The sequence below is a fragment of the Aythya ferina genome (assembly GCF_964211825.1).
Source record: "Aythya ferina genome assembly, chromosome: 16".
Taxonomy (NCBI): domain Eukaryota; kingdom Metazoa; phylum Chordata; class Aves; order Anseriformes; family Anatidae; genus Aythya; species Aythya ferina.
This window is the reverse complement of record NC_140315.1, coordinates 14,615,422-14,641,898: the sequence shown is the minus strand read 5'-3', so window position 1 is coordinate 14,641,898 and position 26,477 is coordinate 14,615,422. Positions and strand designations below refer to the sequence as shown.

General features: G+C 51.5%; 2 protein-coding genes and 1 long non-coding RNA gene across 6 annotated transcripts; 2 read left to right on the top strand and 1 right to left on the bottom strand.

Moving 5' to 3' along the window:
- Positions 1 to 6,891: 6,891 nt before the first annotated feature.
- Positions 6,892 to 16,814, bottom strand: SLC2A10 (solute carrier family 2 member 10). Of its 4 annotated transcripts, XM_084537668.1 has the most exons (6): positions 14,914 to 14,944; positions 14,429 to 14,828; positions 9,738 to 11,117; positions 8,586 to 8,708; positions 7,893 to 8,028; positions 6,892 to 7,269 (listed from the first exon to the last, which is right to left on the bottom strand). In XM_084537668.1, exons 2-6 carry the CDS (start codon positions 14,430 to 14,432, stop codon positions 7,179 to 7,181), a joined length of 1,734 nt encoding a protein of 577 aa, XP_084393794.1. In that variant the 5' UTR covers positions 14,433 to 14,828; positions 14,914 to 14,944; the 3' UTR covers positions 6,892 to 7,178. The 4 variants fall into 4 exon arrangements, with proteins under 4 accessions (XP_084393794.1, XP_084393795.1, XP_084393792.1 ...); XM_084537669.1 differs by lacking the exon at positions 14,429 to 14,828 and having other exon boundaries at positions 7,893 to 7,944; positions 14,914 to 16,814; XM_084537666.1 differs by lacking the exon at positions 14,429 to 14,828 and having other exon boundaries at positions 14,914 to 16,807.
- On the top strand, positions 13,889 to 19,454 carry LOC311445486. Its single transcript, XR_014698436.1, has 3 exons — positions 13,889 to 14,022; positions 18,173 to 18,312; positions 18,424 to 19,454. It is a non-coding gene; the product is annotated as an uncharacterized lncRNA (long non-coding RNA).
- Positions 19,455 to 19,655: 201 nt separating this feature from the next.
- On the top strand, positions 19,656 to 20,948 carry TP53RK (TP53 regulating kinase). Its single transcript, XM_084537670.1, has 2 exons — positions 19,656 to 20,178; positions 20,332 to 20,948. Exons 1-2 carry the CDS (start codon positions 19,827 to 19,829, stop codon positions 20,808 to 20,810), a joined length of 831 nt encoding a protein of 276 aa, XP_084393796.1. The 5' UTR covers positions 19,656 to 19,826; the 3' UTR covers positions 20,811 to 20,948.
- The last annotated feature ends 5,529 nt before the right edge of the window (positions 20,949 to 26,477 follow it).

Genomic DNA, 26,477 nt, shown 5'->3' with positions numbered 1-26,477 from the left:
CTTGGCAGCTGCCAGCCCTGTGCTGTTCCTGCTGTCACGACAAGGAGGAAATGCTTCACAGGAGGGTGAACTCAGCTCAGTGGCACAGAAATACCTGGACACAACTGGAAAAGTTCCCTGGAAAAGGTAATTATGTGTTTCCTGCTTATTCAGAGGCTGAATTTGTCCCAGTAGGGTCAGGGCATAGAGGTGGATTCTGCTCTGCCCAGTGCTGCATCCCAGTCCAGCTCCCAACCCAAGGTACCTGGCCTCTCTGAAGACACCAGGCTTTTCTGGGTGGTGACCTCTCAGGGCAGCTCCTTCTGCACACCATCAGCATCCCGACATTTGAGGGAGACCTCACTTTTCTGTCCCTCCTTTGGTCTTCTGACCAAAAGTGACAGCAACTCTCCTTCTACTAACATAATGAGCAGAGGGAAGACCTCAGGGCTGGGGGAAATGAGGCCAGAGGCAGAAGCAGCAGCAAGGAGGCCAAGAGAGAGGCAGGGAGAATGAGGGTGCCTGTTCCCCAGTGTGGGGAGCCCGGAGATGCTCGTGCTGGAGGGAGCAGCAGAAATGCTTCAGGGAGGGCAGGAGAGATTTGGGGAAAGGAGAGAGCCCCTGGCGCACCCTAGGCTTGGGTCTGATCCCTGCAGTGCCTGGAGATGCACAAGCTAACAAAACACATCTCAGCACACCCTTCTCCTTCCAGGTTCTCCCTGGGTTGAGACGGTATCTTTGTTCTAATATGAGGAATGTTTTTTGCTCAGCTCTGGTTGTTTTGTTGGATCTGTACTGCATTAAACAGCCCATCTTCTGGTTTATATTTTTTCCAGTTATCATATTTCATGTATCCTGGCTCCTTTCATCCAGCCCCGCATCCCCTCAAGCAGAGACTAAGCAGGATCCAGTCCCCGAGCTCACGGCTCTCATGTGCACAGGAGTGATGAGGAGCCCCCTGTACCCCATTTCCCTGCTAAGCTGTGGGAGCTTTCATGCCAGGGTGTGCGATGCTTTCCCATGTTCTCCACTCAGTCTGTCACCCAGATCTTGCTGCCACGGCTAGGGCTTGGTGGTGGTATGTGCTGCCCTGCAGGCTTCACATGGCAAGCTGGCTTCTGAAGTCAGGCTGCACCAGTGACAGCAAGCCAGGCGTTGTAATTATTTCATGTATAACCTGGATTTTCACTATGGTGCATTATAGGAGTGTATCCAACTGTGGTGGTGGCCTGACCTTGCTTTTAGAAGTCCACTCTTTGGTAGAGCACTGTAACTTCTCTCAAACCTCCTGCAGGTCAGTGTTGTGGTGTGAGTGCCTCTGATCCTGCCTCTGCCAGTCCTTCCTGTCCCTGTCTGTCTGCAGGCACTGGGACAGGTAAAGAGCTTCTCTGTCTTGGAAATCTTCACAGACAGGCATCTGAAACACAAGAAAAATCATCTGCAAACTCGAGCTGTGCATTCCCCTACTTGCTCTATCTGTCTTTCCAGGACACAGGCACCTTGGGGAAATTCGGGCTTTAATCCTGCAGAGGCTCTGCTTCTGGTTGTGTCCCAGATGCCTTCAGGTAGCTGCTCAAATGTCATTCTCCTGTAGTTGACAAGGCCTGGGAGCAGGCTTCTGTGGGAGCAGGTCAATTTACATGGTCCACGGCCTTGAGCTCCCTTTCACAATCTCAGGCAAGTCCCTGAAAGCATTGATCTTTGTCCATACAACTCCAGCTGTGTTTGCCTGAGGAAGGGGCAGCCCAGAGGAGCTCTCAGAGCCCTGGGACACCCCACTTTATGGTGTCCTTGCTCCAACACAAATCCTCCTGAGGACTCTCCCCTGAAATACTCTAAGAGATGCTCAGTTAATCTCTTCCTGCTCATTTAGAGGAGCAAGTGGTGTCGGTGGGTGGGCTGGGCTGGTGGAGCTCTCCCACCCGGCAGCTATTATCCAGCAGCTCCTCGGGGGGCAGAAAAGCCACTACCTAATCCATCCCCGGGCTGGATGGGTGCCTGGATCGGCTCGGTGTGCTCAGACAGCACACGCGCTACGCGCCCGCCTTATAGGAGAGCTCATGGCACAGGCATCTGTCACCGAAACCTGTCTGCATGAAAGGCTGTCTGCACAACTGGGGGGGAAAGAAAGGCATGACAGCACAATTAGTGAGAGCAAATGAAAGGCTGTTTGAAGAGGAGGAGGGAGGAAAGGGGAGAGCTGCATAAATCCCTGGTGGGGTTTTGGGCTTGACATCAAAACCCCTTAACAGTGTATTACTTCAGCCCCCAATGTGGACAGATGTTGAGCTGTGGCTCAAAGGAAGTCAGAAATCTTTCCTTAGAAAAAAATTGGCTAGGAAACTAAAGAAAATATTGTGAAAGAAAAGGAAATAAAAGCCCACTAAAAAAGATTTATCACTGCCCCAAGCATTTCTGTATACTCTAGTCTTATGAGGTCTCAGCCTCAGGGGAGAGAACAAGAGAAACGGCCTGGTGCTGCCGTCACAAATGGGTCACAAATTTAGAGTGGGGACACATTTGTCCAGTTTGGTGATGGAGGAAGCTCACCAGTCCCGAGGACTCCTCCAACCCACACTAGCCTCAGACAGCTCTCAGAGGCCACAGTGGTCTCTGGCACCAGCCTGCAGCTTTCCATGGGATGTCCATCTCTGATGTCCTTGTCCCTCTGACACTGCCCTACCTCTTGCTGCATTGTGGGTGACGCTGCACGTGGTGGTGTTATCTCCAAGATCTCTTTCCCAAGCTGCAACCACCCTTGAGAAGTCTGTACCAGGTATAAACAGTTTGGGGGCTGTGATATGTTAGTGTTTACCTACAATTAAGCTCCTCAACTACCTTTTTCTCCACTTAACGTTGCCAGGTTCTTTTGTAGCCATTTGTCATTGGCAAAACATTTTATTTCCCAGAAGAGCTTAGCATCATCCACGAACCTGGAGAGTTTGATGTCCATTCCCCTCCCAATGCCACAAATAAAGATGTAAGAATCTCAGGCCCCATAAAGGAAACTCCACTGCTGAATGGAAAGCTCTCATCTTTCCCCAAAAATGTCCATTAAACCTAGCACTTTGCTGTCTACAACATAGGAATAGCTTTTAACTGGCTCTCAATCCATAAAGAAGCTTTGTTTCAACTCCATGGCAATGTAGATTAAAAAATAATAATTTTGTTAAATCTTTTTGAAAATACTTTTTCTGTCCATTGGGTTCTCCCTATCCATGCTTACTGATGTTCCCCTCGTGCCCCAGCACATTGGCCAGGCAGGCTTTCCCTTGTCGGATGCTCCTTGCCACCCCCATTTGGTGCAGACCCAAGCGCCCCAGCAGGGCTGGATGTGACCCTCACCAGGGCCCCTTCCAGAGCTTGCTCTGTAGGTGGGAGCTGTGCTGGCAATCCTGGTCCTCTGGTTCAGCAGGCATGTGGAATGTCTCGCTGATCTGATTCTTATGACTGACAGGCTACGGAGCATGACATGGGTGCGAGGATCTCCCACGTATCTCCAGCTGTGAAGACCAACACCAAGAGGTGCCTGAGCTACCCCGTCATGCCCTGTCCTTCCCCGTACACTACTTGTCCCTTGGTCATGAGCAATCAAATAGCTCCCTAGCTACCTTCTTGTTTTTCATGTATTTCTTTTTATTTTCTTTTACTTTTTTAAGTCAGTTGGCAGGGAGATCTTTGTGCTCTTTTTTAGCTCTTTTAATTTTCTGTCTACACTTAACTCGCTATGTTTTATGGTTTTTCCTGTTCTCCTCATGTGGGAAACCTTTTCACTTTTTAAACGCTGACCTTCTCCCTGTGAAACCTCCTTAACCTTCCCAGTGAGTCAGGCAGGGTGTTTTTTAGGACCTCTTAGTTCGTTTTGAGTTGTGGCACATGTTGTACTTGGGCTTTAATAGAGTATTTTTTAATCACCTCCAGACTGCTCGCAGGCTCCTTGCTTTCTGCCTGTTCCTTTTAGCTCTGTTGTTGTTATTGACCAATCACCTTATTTTTTCATAGCTCCCTCTCTTGAAATTGCAGAGCCACGTGCTGGATTTATTTGGTGTGCTCTCTCCCACTACAGCATTAAATTGGTTGTACTGTGGTCACTAGCAGAGAGCAGCTCTCCCACAAACACCTTGTGAAGCAGGTCCTGAACTAAACCCAGAGCAGCAGCCCTCCTTGCTGCTTCTACCACTGCTTGGTCACCGAGACTCATTACTGTATCCAAAAGTATTTCTTCTTCCTGATGGATCACTGAGACAATATGTATGTAGATAGTTGAAATCTCCCACTATTACCACCTGACCTAAATTTCAGCTTCTCTAACCTCATGTTTTCAGATCTTTATATTTATCCTTAGCAGGGGTCAGTAGCACAGTCCTTGCTCTACATTTTACCCTTTGGAATCTGGGATCTATCACCCTGAGAAGCCTGCAGTGATGCTCTTTCTGCTGCTTTTTCTTCATACAGTCCTCCCCACACAGGCGCTTCTCTCGTGTGCATCCTGCTCCAGCCTTCCCACGCAGCCGCTAGCCCAGCAGCATCCAGCCTGGTGATCATTCTCCTGCCAGCAGGTCACCAACAACCCCGTTATACTGGGGTAGCCATTCAGGTCAGCTGAAAAGCCTAGTATCACCATATTTTCTTAGGATTCTGCACTAGGATCGGATGGAAATGGAAGCACCTATAAGTTTTGCCTTTGCTTTGTTGCTTAACAGTGCTCCTGTGGGTTTGCCATACTTGGTCAGTCACCTTTTTCTTTTTTCTTTTTCTTTTTCTTTTTTTAAATTGCAGCTGTTATTGCCCTGCTGGTCTTCCGTTGTACACTGGCCACATCGTCCTCCTGAGGTGCCCAAGTCTGAATTGACCCCACAGATTTTGGGGACCCGTGTGCTATTGATCCTGAAAAAACAGGGAAGAGCCCCCTCACCCCTGCTAACGAAGCCTCCTCCCGCGGAACCCGGCCGTGTCGGTGCCCCAGCAGCAGCCCCACGGCCTGTCGCGGACACGCGTGTGCCCGCGGGGCTGAGCGAGCGGCCTGCAGCGGCCTCGGCGCCTTCCGTGGGCTCGGGCTGGCCCCTGGCGGCCGCCGGGGCGCGGTGCAGCCCTGCTGGGCCGGCCGCAGCGCATCGGCCCCGGCACCGCCTGGAGCCCAGCCTCAGCCCCTAGGCCTGCCCCGGCTCTTCCCAGTAAATCGGAGTTCTCTACACCCCCCCCGCATAGCTCAGTGGACACGGGCTTTTGGAGCAAGCTCGCGGTTGTAGGAAGGGAGCACCTGTTTTCTGATTCATGGGTGTCACAGAATCATTAGGGTCAGAGAAGCCCTCTAAGATCATCTGGTCCAACTGTCCTGCTACCACCACCATCACCCACTAAGCCATGTCCCCCAGCACCACGTCCAGCCTTCCCTTGAACACCCCCAGGGACGGTGACTCCACCACCTCCCTGGGCAACCCGTCCCAGTGCCTGACTGCTCTTGCTGAGCAGAAATGTCTCCTCATTTCCAGCCTGAACCTCCCCTGGCACAACTTGAGGCCATTCCCTCTGGTCCTATCACTAGTTACCTATGAGAAGAGGCCGACCCCCAGCTCCCCACACCTTTTCAGGTAGCTGCAGAGAGCAATGAGGTCTCCTCTGAGCCTCTTCTTCTCCAGACCAAACACCCCCAGCTCCCTCAGCCGCTCCTCACAGGACTTGTGCTCCAGGCCCTTCACCAGCTTCATAGCCCTGCTCTGGACACTCTCCAGGGCCTTGGTGTCCTTGTAGTGAGGGGCCCAAAGCTGAACACAGCGCTTGAGGTGCAGCCTCACCAGAGCAGAGTACAGGGGGCGATCACCTCCGTGCTCCTGCTGGCTGCACTATTCCTGACACAAGCCAGGATGCTGTTGGCCTTTTTGGACATCTGGGCACACTGCTGGCTCATGTTCAGGTGAGCATTAATCAGCACCCCCAGATCCCTTTCCTCTGCAAAGGACATCTCTGTGTCCTTGAGGTGACAGCACCTGCAGCATTCAGGGGACTCACAGAAACATTGCAGCCACTGCGCTGCTCCCCACAGAGCCCCAACAGCCCAGCTGCAGCAGGGTGGATGTGGCCAAGGAAGCCCAAGGTGCTTCCCATGCTTCCCATCACTTGCTGGGAGAGGACAATGCTCCCCAACAGCAACACAAGGAGCCACCTGACAGCCATGGGCTGGATACGGCCAAGGGCAGAGGATCATTTTCCAGTGCTATGGTGAGTTCTCTTTGAGATGGTGTTTTCAGTGTTAGACAGATTAAGCTGTGTCCTGTGTGTGTCACCAGCATAGAGGTTGCTGGTCCCTATGGAGTTGCATTTTCAGGGAAAAACACTAAGCTTTGGGACTTGCTTCCTTAGGTGTTCAAAAGAGGTAAGGTTGTGGGGTCAGCAGGATGCCAGCATCTCCTCTCTTGCAAACTTTTGGGAGTGAGTGTGGTGGTAGCAGGGTGGTTTTTTTGTAATATATATGTGCGAGGAGGAGGGTAACAGGGCCTAAAAAAAAACAACAATCAAAGAACGTACAATTGTGAGAAGTGGAAAACTTGTAGAAGGTACCAGAACATTGCAGCATTTTTGTACATGCAGACCTTAGCAGTGAATGCAGAACATCCTCTGTGTACAAAAGAAAGCAGCTAAACATGCATGATAGATGTGCTGTGCTTTTGTGGGCATGGGCCACATGAAATCAGGCACATGAGCTGCTGGGCCTTTAGGGTGTTTAGCTGCATTAGCTCCCTTCTCAGACTCCAGGTTTCTACAGACATTATAAAAGGTGATGACATTAATGTATGCTGCTCAGAACTTGACATTCCTCCTGCAATGCTGTCCCTTTTATAAAGCACCAAGTACTTCAAAGAAGTGGAAAACAATATATCTTGCTCAGAAATGAACTGCCTGGATGGAAAGCACTGTCAGCAAAAATTGTTTTATTTCCTGCATACAAAACCATTAACCTCTTAAATGATAGGAGATACAAACCGTGAACAATAAAAGATACCAAAGGAAGGGTGTGGTCCCTGCCTGGGACCAGCGACTCTCCAAGGACGCAGAGGACAGCTATGGGCTTGCCCCAAGGCTGAAGGCACTGCAGGGAGAGCAGCATCCAAGCAGAGGTCACCAGTCACAGGCCACAAGAAGAAATGTCCCAATGGCACGGTCTGCTCCCCTCCTCAGGGTGACGCTGTTGGTCCCTGGTTTCAGGTGCTGCTGGTGTGCTCCACTCGCTGGTACTGCCCGTGTGCGCAGCTCGCTCCTCTTGCACGCTTACACCCGCTCCCTTCCCACAGCCTGGGGGTGATGCTGGAGGTCAGCTGGTGCTACTGCTGCTCACTGCCAGTCCGGAGACTTGCAGCAGCCACCCCTCCTGGCCACCTCCCTCCTCATTGTGGCACTGCACAGCCTCCCTCCACTCCGGCATTCCTTGCCCTGTCACCTCCTTCACAGCCAGAAACGCACAAATCCCACTTGACCTGTCCCACCTTGCCAGGAATCACAGGCTTTGCATGGAAATGGCTGGGTGAGAGCCCATGGTTTGACACTGGGAGATGTCTCTGGCCCAGAGGAGGAGCACGAGTCCAGGATCCCAAGGGAAAGGACAGCAATATTGTTCCCTCCTGTAGCCTAGACCTGCACCATGTTCTGGTGCTGTTCTCCTCCTGTCACCTGCAAGCTTTGGTATCAGCCCTTTTCTCCAAAAATCACCAGTGACCTTGAGCAGCATGGCTGTAGGGCCCAGGACAGTGACCCGCTGACAAAAACATGTTGCAGCCCTCACAGCCCATCCCACAGCCTGGCCATACACCTGAGATGTTCTTGGTGGCACTGACCAGGCTGGGACTGCCCTGTACCACGGATCTCAGGTAGGGCTGGTGGGAAGCACCCAAAGCCTGCACTCAGGTTGGCACACGTACCGTTTCCTGGAGAACTGCTGGTCTATCTCCTCTAAGGACTGCCCTTTTGTTTCTGGAACAAAAAGGTAAATGAATATAACAGCCATCACTCCCATCAGTCCGTAGAGAAGAAACATCCAGGAGAAACCAATGGCGTCTGCAGAGAGATTCAAGCACAGGAAGGGTCCATCAGAGGTAAGTCGCATCGTGGGATGCAAAGGAAGCTGGCTGCTTACTACAAAACGCTCACTGGTACCGGACAGGGAAAGCTCCTTATCTGCAAGGCCTGGGCTAGGAAGCAGTGAGGGAAAAGGATGGTTCACAGCAGGCTTTGCCAGCAGTACCACCGAAGGAGGGAGAAAACTGAGCTCCAGGGCCCAACAGTGCCATGTGAATGCCTCAACCAGGAGCTCTGCTACCGAGAAACTTTGTAAAGCTACTGGCATGAGAGCTGCAAACCCCACGGTTCCCTGACAGTGCAGCATTACAGCCCAGCCCAGTGGGTGAAGGATGATTTTTATGAAATGGGTGATGGAGGAGCTCAGACCAGTGTCACTGGTGCCTGCATTTTTCTGCTCTCACAGGCATTGGGGTCACAGCTGTTCCAGTGCCCAGTCCCCATGGTTCCAAACACCACTTGCTCTCCAAATGGCTGTGGTGGCCATCTTCACTAACCCACCTGTGGGAAATGGGGGGACAGGGACAGACACTTACCAATAAGGTCAAGGAAGGAGAGGCTGATCAGTAAATTGGCGGCCCAGTTAAAGCTGTTGCAGAAAGCAAAGGCTCTTCCTCTTATTCCAGCTGGGTAGATCTCACTGAGGACCAGCCAGGTCACTGCACAGATCAGAGACGAGAAAGATGGTTGTGTGGTTTAAGAAACACATTTGGGAAACGAGTGTGGAATATTTGGCAAGGGTTTTATAGAGAGCCAAACTCTGGCTTCACCCAACACCCGCTGCTGTTGGTGGTGAGCAATGATCATTGGTCTCAGGGTCAGGTCACAGCAGAGCACTTTGAAACTCCCATGCTCGGCACTGTGGAGGGATGAGATGCCAACAAACAGACCCAGTCAGCAAAAAACAAAGCAGGGGACTTGGCCATTCAGCAGATGGGAAAATATCGGCATATCTGCCATCAGGACTTGCTCTTGTAGAGAAAGGAGAAGGGGTAGATTAAAGAGAAAATGTTGTATTTGGGCTAAAGTCAGAGCTGGGAGCAGAATGCATCTTGAAGCACTCTCTCCTATCCTAGGGTTATTTTGATTGAAATGATTTAGAGGGTCACTGCCAAACTCCCGAGGCTTGCTGTGCACTTATGTTTTTCCTTCAGCTAGATGCTGTTTTCTCCCATCAAAGTCCTTAAAACAGCAAGTGCCAGAAAATGCTAGAACTCACATGGAAGCAAGAACTAGTCTCTGTTCTCATCTGATAAATAACGATTTTGGAAGCCGACACTGAGAAACTTTCAGGGAGGTTCCATTTTCCAGCTCTGTTGCTGACTTTCTGGAGAAGCTCCTCAGTACCTACCCAGCCCTCTCTTTTCTTCCTTGTCGGGGTGCTGTGAAGATTAGGTAGTGCTTGTGGGATGCTCTGATTTTGCAATGAACACGACAAGGGGGAAAAAATTACATGAGTAGTGATAGCATGGACAAGAAGGTTATTATGATGCTGCACCAGCCCCACAGCCAACAGAGCTGCAAGACGAGGAAATGATTCAGGAGGCTGAAGGGGATGTATTTCCAATTTCCAGACACTCAGCGGCTTGGTAAAGCAGATGCATAATGAATGTTTCAAGTGGACTATGAAGATCAGCCCCAGCTTTATCCTCTGGGTTAGCACAAGGATATATAAACACCACACTTACTTGGTCCAAATCCAATTGAGAATGCGCTCACGAAAGCCATCATGCTCAGCAGCGTAATCCAATTTAAAACCATATGTTCCGTCGGGGGAGCACCACCAAAAGGAGGGCCTGAGCTCTCTTCTCCTGTCTCTGTTTTGGACTGACTTGCCAAGCCCATCTTCTGGGTGTGGGGAGAGTCAGTAACAGCCGCCCTGCTCCGAGCACTGGCAAAGGCTTTTGTAAGGCTCTTTGCAGCAGCAGAATCAGCTCCCCCCTGCCTGCTGCCTTCACCTAACACTGGTGGGATGTGTGACCCAGTGGGCTGGGAGGACAGGGGGGTCAGGGGGTGCTGGCTGAGGCTGTGGGATGCGTTGGGGTCTGCGGCTGCCGTGCAGTCCCTGGCCATGGCCAGTGGAGCGATGCAGCTGGTGAGGCCAATGGTGGTGACAGAGATGGCCATCACCACGCAGCCGGCGATGAGCAGCACTCTCCTGCCAGCCTTGTCCGCAAACGCCATCGCGACGAGCGTGGCCACCACCTTTATCGCCCCCAGCCCAACAGAGGCCAGGATGGCAGAGGAGTTGCTCTGGAATCCCACCGAGTGGAAGATTTTGGAGGCATAGCCCAGCACGTTGGGCTGCCCAGTAAACTGCTGGAAGAGCACCAGGCCCAGGCCCACCAGAGTGCGTCTTCTCATGTTGTCTCTGGTCCTGAAAAGGTCCAGAAATGAGTAGTGCTTCTCCTTATAGGACTCCTGCTTTGCTGCCTCTCTGTCCTCAGCAGTCTGCAGTTGAATGAGACCCTTCTGGCAGTCTGAGTCCCACGAGTTTAATTTAACGGGGTTCACTGGGAGAAAGAGGATGCTGAGGAACTGCATGGCTGTCGGGGCAATGGCCAGTCCAAACATGTACCTCCATCCCTCATCCACGTCCGCAAAGACGTAATTCAGTGCATACGACAGCAGGATGCCCACAGTGATGCCTGCTTCGTAGAGAGACACCAGCAGCCCTCGCTGATGGGCCGCCACCATCTCCGAGACATAGATGCAGCAGGCCATGGACGAGACAGAGATGGCAAAGCCCACGGTCATGCGCCCAATGACCAGCCCGATGAACGACCTTGCCAACGTCAGAATAAGGCTGCCGAACAGCAGGACCAAGTTGCTGACCAGGATTGCTCTCCTCCGGCCATGGCGGTCAATGAGGATGCCCCCCACCAGAGAGGCAAGAAGCGCTCCGATGAGGAGGGAGCTCACCAGAACTTCCTGCCTGAAGCAGCCGAGGTGAAAGTCTGTCTGCAGCTGCAGCAGTGCACCAGAGATAATGCCCAGCTCGTATCCAAATATCAGCCCGCCCAGGAGGGAGACTGTAGCGGACAGCAGGAGGACCAGCAGGGCACGACCTGGAAAACAAGCAAGCAATGCGAGGTTCAGTCTTCTGGCTCTAGCAGGAAAGCTATCAGCAGGCACAATCTGGAAAAAGCTTTTCCAGGACACACAAAGTTTTCTATTTACAAAGCTAAACTCCCTCAGCCATGTATACAGGCACTTGCACATACACAACCTCCCAGGCTGGCACCCACTGCCATGGACTGCAGGGGCACTCACTGGAGTGCGGAACCATGAAAACAGGGCTGTGTTAGCAAAGCAAAGACTTGTATTTAAGTGGAGGACAGTGATCTGCTTTCCTGGAGTTGTGCAGGGACCCACCGTGGTCCCTCTTCATTGTTATAATGGCAAAAACTGTTCTGGGCAGGAAATGCAGCTTCCCCTTTTTGGGTTTGGACTCCCTCTGTGTTACCATTATAAAGTTTCAGTCCATGGTTTGCAGCTTAGAAGCACCTGTAGGAAAAGAGCCATCCCTTGTCACCTGTGAATTTCATAAGTCACTCACTGGGACGGACTTGCCCTGGCCCAGTCCTCTTCATTACGGCTCCCCTTCCCTCCAATATCTCACCTGATTCCTTCTTCAAGCTCCGCACAATTCCAGGATGAAACAAGTGTTGCTGCCCAGCGCTCTGCATGCAGCACCTTTTCCCCTTAACCAGTTTTCAAGAAGGCCCTGCTGTTTTCCAGGCAGCCCTCTTTCCACGTCAGCGGACATCCTATGTTCACCCACAGAAGCTTATGTTTCTGAACTTCATTTTTGTTGTTGTGAAGTATTTATCACAGAAATACCAAGTTACTAAACAACCCCAGGATCCATGGGGGGTGGCACTCTACTTAAAGCTTACTGAACTATCAACTTCTTTTTTTTCCAGTCCCCTTCTGAGCCCAGGTAAAGGGAGAAATGGTTGGCCAAGTCAGTAAGTTGTTAAAGATGTTGCCTCCTTTCTTTCCTCTAACTTAGTTTTACAGATCATTTGTGAATGGCAATAACCAAGGCAGCAGTTTTCCCATTAACATCTCCTCATCAGTAAAGTGGTGTCCTATAGGTATGGCCTTATTTATTATGTGATTATGTGGCCAGAAAACTCCCCCAGTATGTGCATTCCCTCTGAACTACAGCCCAGTAACAACTCCAGGCTCTACAATCTCACTAAAAATAAAAGCTTCAGACCTCAGGATTGCAAGGAAAGGAGTGGGAATTCAAAGCCTGCAGTGAGAGCTGATGAATGCCACATGCACTTCAACCTAAGCTGAAAATCTAAGGAAACTTTCTTAAAAAAAAATAATAATAATAATAGTAAAAAAGCAGCATTAACTATTTCACTGCTGAGTTCGTTAGTGGGAGGTTGATGGCTGTTCTTTGCAGCTGCAGGCAGGAACAAACATTGGGATGAAGCAGCAGGACAGTTACTTTCTGTCAAAGTTTGCAAAGCTGGGGATGGGGATTTAAATTAAATTTTCTATTGTCAAAGAGACAGCAGAGAGGAAGTCTTCTGCTGACAGGACCACAGCCCTCAGTTCCTGGGGGGCCCCGCCTAGCCTCTAACAGCTGCGTTTACCTTGAGTCTGAGCGAAAGAATTTGGACTGCTTTGACAGAGACAAGAGAGAAACCAGAAACAGTAAGCAGAAAAATCTGACTTACAGGAAATAAGGATGAATGCACAATGTAGTTAAAAATGCTGCTCACAAGAGTTTACTCCTCCTAGCTAATCCTGAACTCTTGGCATTACTTTGTGGGGGTGACTCTGATTTCTTCACCTCTCCTTCTCTAGCTCTTGGTACCCAGGATCACCAAGCCAGGCAAACCTTCTTGGGCTGATCTAGCTCTGCAGCACGAACTTCCTGAGCTGAAAAGCTCCCTGTTGCCTGCCCCAAATACAAGAAGTGATTTTTTGACCTTGCCTTTCTCATACAGCTGAGCATGCAAGTTTAGTAAGTATTTAAGCTTACTTAAAATAAGAAAAAACAACAGCATAAGCAAAGCAAACTGAACCCAAACTAACCAACCCGCCCCAACCAACCCTACAAAAACAAGGTGCTTGCTGCACACGCTTCTCGCCCTGGGGAGAGGATGAAAGGGTGAAGATGTGCGAGCCGTGAGTCATGTCACTGAGCGTGGCAGAGGGGAGCGCACGCAGCGTGACAGCCCCCACTGCGAAGGGATCTTGGGGGAACAGCAGTGGCAGTGACCTGCCTCCCCCAGTCCCAAATCGAAAGGCACAGGTAAAGTGCATGAGTTTGCAGGTTTCTGCTGTAACACCCTGGATTCCAGTACATAATGCTATCTGTCTTCTCACATTGCCTTTGTTTAATTAGAAGTACTCACAGCTTCATACTCCCAGCCTCAGTAGACCGTATGTGGAAAGAATGAGGCCACAGCCACCAGCCCGTGGAAAACTTTTCTCACCCTGCCTACGGGTTTTTTCCCCTCACAAGCTGTGTTTAATAGGAAACGTCCCTATTCAGCCTATAATCACAGCTAGCACTAAAGGTTATATCTGGGCGATAGCTATGTTTATAATTGTATTTATTCTGTATCCCTCTTTCCCTCGTGCTACTTGTGCCATTCCAGCTAGAAGCTGATCCCTGCCACCACGCTGTGTGACCACCTGCACCGTTTTTATCATTCCTTGTACACATGTTACGCAGATAATTAGAAAAAATATTTGCTCACTGAGAACAAAAGTCTTCACACAAAGCGGGCAAGCCATTAGCTTCAAGCCACCAAGTGGGTTCAGTACAGGCAGCCCTGCTGCGAATGCCACAGCTGATCCGATCAGACTTTGCAGCTTTCCTTGTTAACTTAGTGGGCAGCAACAGTTCACGAACTCTGCGTGGGATCTGGCTCGGTACAGAGGCTGTTCTGGAGCTGCCGGGGTACCGGGGACCTTTCAGAGCTCATCAGGACGGCGAAGCCGGTGGGTCTCAGGGGGAGCTGCGCCAGCACATCCCCTGCCCGTGGCAAAACCTGGGGGGAGGGCTGTGGTCCAGGGCGGTGCTGGCGGCTGCCCCCAGCCTGGTTCGCCTTCCCTCGCCCCGCTCATGCTTCTGGGCCGGCCTTAGGGGCCGAGCCGCAGGAAATTACTGCTGTTTTGCTGCTGGAAGCGCTAAAAAAAAAAAAAGGAAAAAGAAAAAAGAAAAAAGAAAAAAAGAAAAGCTGGGCGGGGGAAGCAAAGAGGGAGGGAAGGAGGCAGAGAGATGCAGCCGCAGCCTTCAGGAAAAGTGGCCAAGTTGCCAACTTCTCTCCGCCGCTCGCAGGGGGCCGCCTGCCCGCCTGCCGCCCCCCCCGGCCCCTCCCGACCCCCCCCCCCCCGAGCCACTCACCCATGGCAGCCCCGGGGCGCTCCGCAGCGGGGCCGGAGCGGGGCCGTGCAGCGCCACGTCGCTCCTCGTCCTGCCTCCCGGGCCGGGCAGCCTGGGGCTTGTAGTCACCCTGCCCGCCCCCGGGGGGGGTCCCCGACCGGGAGAAGGGGGTGGGAGGGATGGGGAGGGGATGGGGCGGCGGTACTCGCTCGGCCCGCGTCCCCGGGAGGGGAAAGGAGCGGCCGGGGGCGCTTCGGGGGGTGCCGGCTCCGTCCCGGGGGGGCTCGGTGGGGTCCGGAGCAGGACCCGACCGTGCCCGGCCTCCGCAGGCTCGCGGCGATGCTCGGCTTTGCTGCTGCGGAGTGGAAAGGCTCCGGACAGCCCGCAGGAGGTGGGCTGGAAAAGCTTTTCGGAGGCTCCGCTGGAAAGGCGAGGAAAGGCTGCTGGGAGAGGAGGGAGCGGTTCAGAGCCGGGACGGGGCAGCAGGGCTGAGCGGGGACTCTCACCTTGCTCTCGGCTTGGAGACACGGGGTCGGGCTCTCGGGCTCGTCTCCCTGCAGCAGCACAGTGCTCCATGAGGCACCGTGCCTCCGCGGCCAGCTTGCCGTGCAATTAACATTCCTGCTCCGCGCAGTGGGACAGAAACCTTCCTGCTGCCTACTGCATCAAAGCCACTGGGACTTCAACTTGGATTCAAGATTTTTTTTTTTTCTTTTTTCCTGAATCTGAGGCGAAATTCATGTATCCCAAATTCGAGTTTGTAAAAGCACTTCACAAAAGTTGCTACGGTTAGAAGTGTTTTCAGAACGCTTTAACACGGTGCAAACGTTGTCCCTCGGTGCTGTTTGTGCAAACTGCTGTTGCTGGACGTGCTGCAATGTGGTGAAGTACGTGTGTGCCGAGAAGCATGTGCAGTGCTCAGAAATTTGCTGTCACCCAGCTAGCACAGGGACCAGAGCAGGGACAAGGCTTTGGGGTGGGCTTGCACAGCTTTTCCCAGGGTCATGCCACACGGTCTGCAGCCGAAGGATAAGTGGAAATGACCATAAATGACCATAAGCCTGCATTGTGGACTGGTATGTGACTGCATGTAACGCACCATGGAGCCTGTGCTGGTAAAGCTTTTTGGACTGGGATTGGGACTCAGTCCTGGGTCGGGCTGGGGACGGTCTGCATCAGCGGCCATTGCACCTGTGGCTGCAGAGCAGGCACAGACCTCTGACACAGACAAAAGTAAACAGGTTGGGTAAGGAAGGAAAAACACGTGATGTCTTTTAAAAGAGCTTTTCAGTGATCATTCCACGTGTTAATGAGGAATTTAGAAAAATATTTAAGGAATCCTTGTTCTTCTATGTAGGGGGATGCATGCCATGTCGCCATTCTGGGACCAGTTGTTCTAATTCTTTATTGTCTTTTATTTATTTATTATTATTTTTTTCTCCAGTTCATAGTTTTGGGATGCCTTGGGCAGGCAATGCTGGATCATGTATGTCCTTTCAGCCTGTCTGTTGGATGTCAGGCATACAGTATGGGCAGCAGCTGATCAAAGGCTTTGTTCTTGCTTCTTCTCAAAGTCATAGTGAATATTAAAAGTGTTTCAAAACGTCTGATTTATAGATTAAGTAAATGCTTCCCATTCATATATTGTTATTTCAATAGAAACATAGAAATAGAAACATGTTATTTCAATGGAAAAATACCTCTTCTGAAACCGTGTGTCTCATACAAACTGACAGCTGCACAGGGATCATACGCACGGCGGAGATTGGCTTCAAACACAGCCAGCCAACAGAGCCCAATGGTGTTCAAAGAAGGAGCTTTTCAATAGGATTTGTAATTCATAATAAGGTAGATTAAATAGCTCTGAAGCCATGACTAGCTGTCACGACACTCAGAGGGAGACTTGCAATTTTCTCTCTTCCCCAAGAACCTGCATATGAGGCCAGCTTATGGTGAGCAGACATTACAGCTCTGTGTCTTGGCTCACCTTCCAGATTTTGGGAACTTTGGGAATGCAGCATGATCTTGCCCACAATCTCTGGCCCCCAGAGCTCCTCCCTGGAGCAGAAGCCCAGACATTTGGGGTGCGCTGTGCTAGGAAGTGGAGATGTCACCCCACTGCACCAGGCAGAGAGCCAGGGGAGCAGCAGACCTCAGCAGAGTAAACGCGTCCTGGCTCCATGATCTACAACTTGCGCAAACAATTCCTGCACATTTTACTACGCTCCTTTTCAAATGAATTCAGTGTGAGAAGGAAGAAATTATATTTTCTCCATGGTCACTCAGCATTTATTTATCTGCCAGCATAAAGCCACCCCTGACATTTTCTGGAGGCTTCCTGTTCTCTGGCAGGGTAATAAACATTATTAGCAAAGACAGCAGGGAGGCGAGGTCCTGGGGAGTACAGCAGAGCTTTATGGTATGTTTGCAAAAGGCGGCCAAAAAGATTACATCAATATCTGCAGAAATACAGCTGCAGCATCGGCACTGTGCGTGGCTGTGGGTTACAGTCCTCTGAAACCACACCACAAAAATATGCTGTGATGTGCAGTGGGGATAATGTTGGGAAAAAAAATAATCTTCCTTTGTGGGTTTTAAAGTGCCATACATCTTTCTTATCGTACCATTCCTAGTAAATGGGCACTGGGGGCCTGCTGAAGTCTGTAGTTGTGGTCCTTGAGTCCTTTAGCTGCACATGAGAGGGGCTGGGAAGGGCTGGGTCCGCAGGGACCAGCTGTGCCCATGGCCATGCAGCAGCTCACACCTCGTGTCTGCCGGTGTGTTTCTAGCCTTGCTGTCTCCTGAGATGCTCTCCTTGTCTCGAGGTTGCGTGTTTTGGCAGTGCCATTTCTCCATCTGATCCTTATCGCACTCTTGGCTGCTGGATGTCAGAGCAGCGAGGGCGCATTCCTGCTTCGCAGTGAATAGAAACACGCCCGGCCTGAGCCGCAAGTATGCGCTGCCTGGCGTGCTCGGCGTTGGCAATAGCAGCCCGCCCTGGGTGACACAGCCATGCAGGCAGCTCTGCGTGGCTGTGATGGTAGCTGGTGCCGCAGGGCTGGAGCAGCTGAGACAGCCTGTACAGTCACAAGGGAAAATACCAGTACCAGAGGAGAGAGAAGCCCATCCTGAAAGAGGAGGATGAGGTGTTCAGCAACACTTGTCACATACTCAAGCACATTTTCTCTATAATTGACCCTTAAGAAGGGATTAAAGAGAACATGTTGAAGAAGTTCAGTACAATTATTGAAAAAGATAATGTCCATGAATAGGCTTAGAGTTGGCTGGGATGGAGCTAGCTTGCCAGGCACTTGAATTATTGTGTGCCTGTTTGCAGCCCAGAGAGCTTTCTCATTATTAGACTAGGTTGCACATATTTTTTCTTTTAACGTTATCCAATCTGCATCCTAAAGTCAACAAACAGAAGGATGCTTCCACTGCTGCTGCCTCCTGTTCTCTGCAGCCGTTGCTAACAGGGCACAGACTCTCTCTGCCCCGCTTTGCCTTGCAGAGGACGTGGCAGTGCTTTAACCACTGGCACATTATCAGGGCAGCCTGCAGCACAGGCATGGGGCAGGCTTGGGCTCAGCAGCTCATGCAGCTCAGCATAGGGACAGCAGAGACTTTTACATGTAGATACTTATAAGGAATACCTAAGAGTATATTGCAGTCTGGTGCAATTTTTATTGCTGCAAGCCCATCCATTTCACAGATGTTTGCATCAAAGCAATACATTCTCCTGGGGCAATATCTTTTTTCTTGCAGTGGGTCACCCAGCACATCATGGAAGTTTTTGCAGCCTGGACAGGGCAAGAGCTGCTGGGACCAGAGTGAGCTGCCACTGGTCTTGGCGGCTGCCTGCACTTCCCTGCACACTTCAGGGATGCTTTCACACTGCACTTGTGGTAAGTGTGGAGCTGCCTCTGTGGGGTGCCTGATGCCCACAGCCCTCGGATTTGGCCAGGTGTGTAACGCTGTGCCTCTCCTTTCCCCTCTTTTCCCCATTGCGATTGCAGTTTGGAATTGCAGGGATGGCAGGAAGCACAACCAGCTGCGTGGGAAGCAGCGTTGAAAATTCACACACATGAACTGTTACCCCTGAGCCTGCACTTGGCAGGTAGAACAGACCTCTGAGTCCACAGTGCCTTACGTGGGTGGAGGAATCCCCCCAAACCTGCATCCAGCCTTTTCCCAGACTGTCCGGCTCTGAGAGTCGCAGCCTCCCTCCTTAAATAATTTGGGGAGCGAGGGGAGAGCTGCCCGCAGCACTGCTGCCTGCCCAGCACTCAGGGGGTCAGTAGCAGCAGGGCTGTGGGCAGCGCCGTGGGACCCCGCTTGGTTGCCATTAGCTCGGGTTGCTGCACTGCGATTTTTAACTCAGTTACATTGTTTGTGAAAGGGGAGTTTATAAAGGCTTGTCACCAGGAGAACAAAGTTACATAATTAAACAATTTACCAGCGAGTCTGTGGCTTCAGTGAAACTCCCTGGAGTCAGTCAGTACTCCAGTAAAAATACTGGGTGATACCATAAATATTGTAAATGGCTCTAGGCGGTTTCCGAGGGCTATGTCAACTGTTGATTGCATTCAAAAAAAAACAACGAATAAACGAAATCGCAGGCAAGATGAAATTTAAATAAATAAAATAATGGGAAAAATAAAGCAAAAACATTTTCTTTTGTATTTTGAAAGTGCCGGAGGATGTTTATGGCCAGCATGAGAGGGCCGTTGTGTTTACCAGAATTACGAATGGAGACCATCTGCGTGCACTTGTTTGTAGGCTGTACATCTGCAGGGACAGTGCATGGATGCTTAAATAAAACTCTGCCCCCAACACGGAGAAAGCCCTGTATTTGACTGCTCATGGCACGTGCAAGCTGTGAGCGCGGGGCCCAGGACCGAGCCTGTTCCCCCGGCCCAGCTGCCAGGATCCCGCAGCCCCGCGGGGCCGTGCGGGGGCAGCTTGTGAGCGCTGCCTGAAAGCGCTCCCGAAGCAAGACAAATATTTGCCAGGCGTGCTCCCACCACGCGAGTGAGGAGTAAGCAGTACGGAATGCATTAATAAAATATAAATACCCTGGGAAAAAAAAAAAAAAAAAAAAAAAAAAAAAACACGCCGCTTTTCTGCTCCCCGAGAGGAGAAAGCAAGGACGAGAGTGCCCCGCGGCACCTCCGAAGGCCACAACCGAGACATTTTATTTACAGGGACCGCGCCGGGGACCCTCGGAACACAGCCTGCGGGGGCCGGGGCTGCACAGCGCCCGGGAGCGCGGGGATTTCAGGGTGCCCCCAGGCCCCGGGCAGCCGCTCCGCGGACAGGGGGGGCCGGGCGGCGGCTCCGGGGCCGTGCCGGGAGCGCTGAGCGGGGAGCACCCGGCGGGGCAGGGCCGGGCCGGGCCCCCGCACGGCGGCCGCCCAAGATGGCGGAGCACAGCGGCGCGGCGCGCATGCGCGGTGAGGTCTCGGCGCCTAAGATGGCGGCGGCCGGCAGCGCCGAGGCTACGGACGGGGTCGCGGCGGCCGTGGGGAACTCGGCTGAGGCCGGGGCGGCCGCGCCGGGCCCGGCGGTGTCCGAGGCTCCGCCGCTACCGGGGCTGCAGCTGGTGCAGCAGGGCGCCGAGGCGCGGGTGTACCGGGGGCGCTTCCTGGGGCGGGCGGCCGTGGTGAAGCTCCGCTTCCCGAAGCGCTACCGGCACCCGGCGCTCGAGGAGCGGCTCAGCCGGCGGCGCACGGCGCAGGAGGCGCGGTCCTTGCTGCGCTGCCGCCGGGCAGGTGGGCACGGCACGGGACGGGGTCTGTGACGGGGCAGCCCTCGTTTCCCGGGGCTAGGGCGGTCCGAGTGTCTGCCAAGGCCCTCCACCGGTTTCTTAGTAAGGTAACGCCAATTAACAGCCACCCTCTGCCATTTTTTTTTTTTTTAAATAGGGATTCCGGCCCCAGTGGTCTACTTTGTGGATTACGTGACCAACTGCATATATCTTGAAGATATCGTAGGCTCGATCACCGTTCAAGACCACATTAATTCCGTACAAGACAGTGGAAATGACACCAGTAGCCTCCTTAATTTAGCGGAGAAGATGGGCGAGCTGTTAGCGAGGATGCATGATGAAGACCTTATACATGGGGATCTGACGACTTCCAACGTACTTCTGCGACCGCCCGCGGAGAAGCTGGACTTGGTGTTGATAGATTTTGGACTCAGTTTTATTTCAGGTCTTCCAGAGGATAAAGGGGTTGATTTGTATGTTCTGGAAAAAGCCTTCCTTAGTACTCATCCCAATACAGAAACTCTGTTCAAAGCCCTATTGAAGACCTATGGAGCGACATCTAAAAAGTCTGGCCCTGTGATGAAAAGGCTGGATGAAGTGCGGCTGAGGGGAAGGAAGAGATCCATGGTGGGGTGAAAGCAAGTGTAGGGATGGAGAAATAGTGCTACCTAGGTTCAGCGAGTATGGTTATTTATACTTCCATTTGGTTTTATTTCACAGGTTACTATTTTGATATCTGTGTCTTATATTAAATAAATCTGAATGAATTTGTAACAGTGTCGTAAAGTAATTGTGAGACGCGAGCACACATGAAAGACAACTAAAGGTTATTTCTTTCCTAAATGTTGAATATTTCTTTTAAAATTGAGCTTTCAGTGTCATTCCACGGGCCTTCTTTGTGTAATTAGAATCACACCAAGTGATCTTCCTCAGCCCATGGACTGTAGATTTCTGGGAGGCAGGAGGGGCCTGAGGGTACCAGAACACCTACCAAAGGTAATTAAGACAAATATTTTTCTCAGAAGACTTTCTACAAAGGGCTTAAATACATTACAAAGTCCAGTACACATCCTGAAATTTTTAGGACTATGAATTTCAGGGCATGGGCAATGGCTGAAATAGAGCGCTACACATAAGAAAGTTTAATTTATGTTTTCAATTGTAATTTTGGCTCTTTTCAGTTGATATTTTTTCCTTAAGTAAAGACAAAAGAATGTGAAGAATGAGTTTGTGCTGGGAAACTTCTCATTTAAGCAAGAAGTCTGCTGTAAACTTTTGGGTTTGCAGCTTTCTAAGTTGGCTACTCAAATTGTGATTGCCTGCCTATGCAGGCAGGGGTATGGCTGTTTTTTTTGGTAACTTTCCCTATTCTAATTAGTTTTCTGGGTTAATCCGTCTGATAGTGCCAATGTAGGATGGCCCAGAGGAAAAGTTTACAAACCCCACAATAACCAGTCTTCTGCGCTATTAGCAGAATGGGATGTTAACTGCATGCTGTGTGCGTGAGCTTTCCTGTTTCTTTCATATAATGATTTAAAAGGCAGAACGCAGCTCTCCCTGCGCGATGTGTTGTGCAGGGTGCCTCTACGCTGCACGTCGAGGAAGATCTCTGCCCCCCAAGGGGAGGGCATGCTGTTCCCTTACACTGCGGCTGCTGGAAAGCACTTGGGCACGGCTCCGAGTGCAGGCCAGGCTGAGAGGAGGCGGTGAAGCTGCAGGCACTGTGCATCACCTCCATTTGCAGACCTCAGCCTCGTCCCTTGCAGACAACCCCGGCCCGTGGCACCAGGCACTAGAAGGCGCTCGCCGAGCCGCGTTGCGCTTTGCGCGGTGGCGCTGCGGTAACGCCGCCGCCGCCGCTTTCCACCCCAAAGGTTGGGGGTTCGCGTCCCGCAAGTGTCCTAGCGCTGCGGGCTGCCCGTGCCCGGCGCGCATTCACTTCCTTGCCAGAGGAGCCGCCTGGGCGAGTGCTCGGCCCCAGGTGGGGCCCGGGTTCCACCGACCCAGCCACAGCTTTGCCCGAAGTCCCCGTTAACGCCTCACCTTACAGCTTTTTACCTTTGGTATGCAAAAGGAACCCCGCAGCCTTCACCGGGCTATTCCCACAGCTGGTGATGGAAACCAGCACCCCGGGGTTTTGTTTTAACTGCTTGGTGTACCCACTGTGCTCACCCAGTGCAGAACATGCCTGGGCTGGGGGCAAGGAGAAGGAGCTGGGTTTTTGTGCAGAGAACCTCCTTGGAGAGCTCGCACCCAGCACGGCTGCTGCCTGCCGAGTGACTGCAGCAGTGCCAGCAGCGCTCAGTCGCTTTGCACTCCCCAGGCACCCTGGGGTGGAGCAGGGCCTCGTGGCGTGGTGGGAGCAGGTGGATGCGAGCTAACAAGTCCCCTAACGAGGCCTGATGTGAGCCCCGACATGCGGCCCCCCAGCACGCCTGGCCTCCCTGCCCACCGCCCCCATCTGTACAAACATGCTGGGACTGTCTCCTGGTGGTGCCAGGATTGAGTTATGTTTGCAGAGCCCTTTGAAGTGGCCCGTTCCTAACTATCGTGATGTTTATTAAAATGCAGCTCTCTCTGCAGGACCGTGGAGTGGAAACAAAGCTGATGGACTGCAAGTTTTTATGGCCGGGAAGGAGCCCTGCGGCAGAGCTGGGGTCAGCTGCTTGCACGAAGCGCCGGGCTTCTGGCAGGGACCCTGATCTGGCCTCCTGCAATCTGCTGCGTGGTGGTACATCACAACAAGGCAGAGCATTGCAGGTAACGAAAAGCAAAATATTTTGCTTTGTCATCGCACGATAAAACTCCTCATTATTTAAGGGTTGGTTTATGCACATCACTACATTGCTGTAGGGAAAGTCAGTAGGAAAATCACAGCCAGCGCATAGCCACAAAGAGGAGACTGGACATGAGGCGTATCCACCCCGCACCTCCTGCAGCCTCAGCTCTGTCCCTGGTTGTGCCCTTGGGAGCTGCAGCTTGGATCACGAATCCATGTGATGCTGGGAGAGGCAGAGAGGCTTGCTCTGCCCCAGGCAGGCTGTTTGCAGCAGCCCTAGGGGTGTGCTGGCCTTAACACAGCCCCAAAAAGTCCTGCCTGCTCCCGGAGGGCACTGGAAGGGCTTGCCATGTGAAAGTTGACGGCTTGTATTGCACGCAGCCACTGGGTGTCTCCCTGCCATCATCACCAGCACTGAAAATAAGTCTGCATTTGGGAAAAATGGTCTTTCAACACAAAATATTTGTAGCTGATGCTGGACAGGCAGCTGGTCACGCTGCTGCTTTCTGCTGCATAAACATTCCTGCTTTTAAAAATGAAGTTCTGTCTCAAGAGACCAATGTCAGGCCTGCCACAAACTGTTAATTTCCAGTGGCTTCCCAGCACGTGCCCCTGCTTGCCTCACACCTGGGCTTCTCCCAAAGCACAATGAACATGAGAGGTGTGCAAACGAGCTGTGGAAAGAAGAATAAATGGAAAGAGGGAATGACAAATGAACGGCAAGTGGAGGGGTTTCATTGGAAGAATTTGCAGTGTTAGGATTTTTGAAGGGAATTGCCGGTTATTGATGGAACTGTGCTGTTTTTTTTTTTTTTTTTTTTTTTTTTTTTTTTTTTTTCCTTATTTTAGTGTCTGACCATTGTCAGTGATTTCTTTTGTGGAAGTGGTTTTACCAGCCTGGCAATACTTTAAAGTAATAATGATAAATTCTGTTTTGCCCAGTGATCCAATAAATATGCAACAAATAGAATGTGATTTTTTGGAGACAGATTTGAGCTGTGGACCTATAGGACCACTTTGAAGAAAAACAAATGGGGAAGAAACCACAACTATTATGGCAAGAAATAGGACTGAAGATGCAGTTGCATAATCGGGGTGTGCTGTTACCATGACTTTTGAACAGTGCCTCTTCTGTGCAGGCAGTCACTGTGTGTATATGTAAAAACTGTGCATACAAGTTATACAGTGTAGGTTTTTTAGTCTAGGCCTTGATGTCTGCAGGAAATTGATATTTTCCAGTTTTGCAAGATGCAAAACATTGATAACCTTTTGCAACCCTCCTCTCCCATCAGCACTGATAGGAAACCAAGCTAGTGCAATAAAAGCATAAAAGCTCATTTGTAACCCAGAGTTCAGTGTGTGAGGGTCACTACAGAGAGATAAAGCCTCTCTCTGGCCTAAGCAGAGCCTGTGTCCCACTGCTGTCCCTTTGGGTGCCACACAGAACCTCTTTCTTCTGCGCTAAGCTCAATGTCCTCTGTCAGTAGCGGAGAGTGATGGCCCAGGAACAAGTGAGGTCTGATCCCAGCGGTGAATAGCGAGCCCAGGGAGGGGTACAGCAAGGGCAGCTGGTGCTGGTGCTGGAAATGTGGTTGATGGAGACACAGTTTACAAGGAAAAAAATGAATTTAACCTGAAATCCTTGAAGGTCCCTGCATAGAGCTCATAACTGGGACAGGCTGGAGGCTGAAGCCTGTGCCCCAAGGGGCTGGGTGGGATGGTGGCAGGGGCTGCCAGGTAGGGATGTGACCCATGTCTGGAAGGGGAAGACAGAGATGTGCTCCCCTTCCCCTGTCCCTCTGCACTGGCAGAAAGCTGCGTCTTCGTAAGAGAAAGAACAGACCGTGGCACTGATGGCTTATTGTTCTTTTGAAGCTTTTTTTTTTTTTTTCATTCACAAGGTTGATTTTGAGAGAAAAAGACTTAAGGAGCTCTTTTGGTCCCCCACATGGCACAGGCTCATACATGTGCTCCCAGTCTGGCTGCTGGCTCTATGGGGTGAGCTGTGTGTGTTTTAAGCCATGGCACTGCTTTGGTGGCCTGAATCTTGCTTTCAGGTCCTCAGCCACTTTCTTCAGCATTTCACCACTGCTCAAGTGACGACGTATGCTGCCATTGCCTGATGTGATGGCATTGAGGTGGCACAGGAACCTCCCACTCATTTCTCTATCCACATAACTTTTTTACTCATCATGTCCAGCAGTTTAAAAAGGCAAGACTTAAAAAAAAAAAAAATCGCCAAAAAACCACCACTGCCACCACCACAAAAACCCCATTGCTCTCTCTTGGTCAGCTCTGTGCTTTCTTTCGGGCACCCGAGAAGAAACAGGAGCATTTGCCAGGGGGCTGGGGCAGCCGCGGGGCCGGCAGCCAGGCGGATGCCGGATCCTCGCTGTGCCAGAGGCCCCCGGCAGCGCCCGGTAAAAGCTTTTGTGTCCCTTTGGCTGCTTGAAAGGAGCCGCGGTGACGCTGTGACATCCCCTTCAGCCCCCTGCCCGGGCTGGGTGTGGGGATTAACTGATTTGTTACTGTTTGTGCAAAATTATTGATGTGCCATGGAGGAGGTGGAGGCCGGAGCCGGAGCAGAGTCCGTTCAGCTGGGGGAAGAGTCCTGGCTCCGTGCTGCCTGTGTCCCCACACTCTTCCTCTCTAACTTCTTGTTCCCTCTGTGCCAGTGATTCATGGTTTTTAGAAGCTTGAGAGAGCTTTTCTCAGTGGGCTCTCTGCTTTTTTTTTGTCCAATTCATTTGTTTCTAACTTCTTTGATGCTCTAGGAGTGACCGGCCGGGAGGTAGTAGCTCTCCAGAGAGCTGATTAGTTATGACAAGGGAAAGGTTTCTCTGCTGAGCAGGATTTTTAGGCATCTTTCATGTCATGGGCCCAACTCACCCAGGTTTTGAATATGTTTAAAGGACTGGGAAGCTGGTGAAGTACTAAATCAGGTTACTTTGCTTTCCCTTTTTTTCTCCTCGCTGCTCAGCTTCATTTAGCCTCCAATCGCAATGCAAAAAGCAGAGAGAAAACCCAGCTCCCTTGGCTTTGATCTGCTCAATCTGATAGTGCCTCAGATCTGCCTGCTGCCGTCTGTGCCCCTCGCTCAGGCTCCCTGCAGGCACACAGAGACCGGCAGCCACCGCACTGCTCACTGAGCCTTCCCTTGGCCATGGGGGGATCCTGCCCCACGCACGCCCCCTTTTTCTTTATGATGTCCCACATCGAAGGCAGATCTGGGAGGAAAACCTGTGCTTGGTTATACCTGGGCAGCTCCCATATTTTCTCTTTGGCTGACAATTGAAGCATCCTTGCTGTGTGACTTTGGCCCAATTACTTTAAGGGCTTAGTCATATGCCTCTCACTTGATTTCTGAGGCTCACACTTGGCGTGCGTCAAGACTTTGCCTCCTGCTTTTCCAGTATTTCCTATGGTCCTGTCCTGTTCTGCACCACTGGCCTTTTGTTGGCTTCTGTTCACTCATTTTTAACAAAAAAAAAAAAGTGTTTCACATGGCCTTGCAAACAACACAT

Bases quoted from the DNA above. Each gene is read 5' to 3' on its own strand.
- SLC2A10 (XM_084537666.1), bottom strand. From the start codon at position 14,983: ATGGAGCACTGTGCTGCTGCAGGGAGACGAGCCCGAGAGCCCGACCCC. The intron at 8,029-8,585 runs GTAAGTGTCTGT...ATCTCTCTGCAG, and splicing joins CTCCTTCCTTGACCTTATTG to ACGCCATTGGTTTCTCCTGG. The intron at 7,270-7,892 runs GTACGTGTGCCA...CATCACCCCCAG, and splicing joins CAGCAGTTCTCCAGGAAACG to GCTGTGGGAAGGGAGCGGGT.
- TP53RK (XM_084537670.1), top strand. From the start codon at position 19,827: ATGGCGGAGCACAGCGGCGCGGCGCGCATGCGCGGTGAGGTCTCGGCG. The intron at 20,179-20,331 runs GTGGGCACGGCA...TTTTTTAAATAG, and splicing joins GCTGCGCTGCCGCCGGGCAG to GGATTCCGGCCCCAGTGGTC.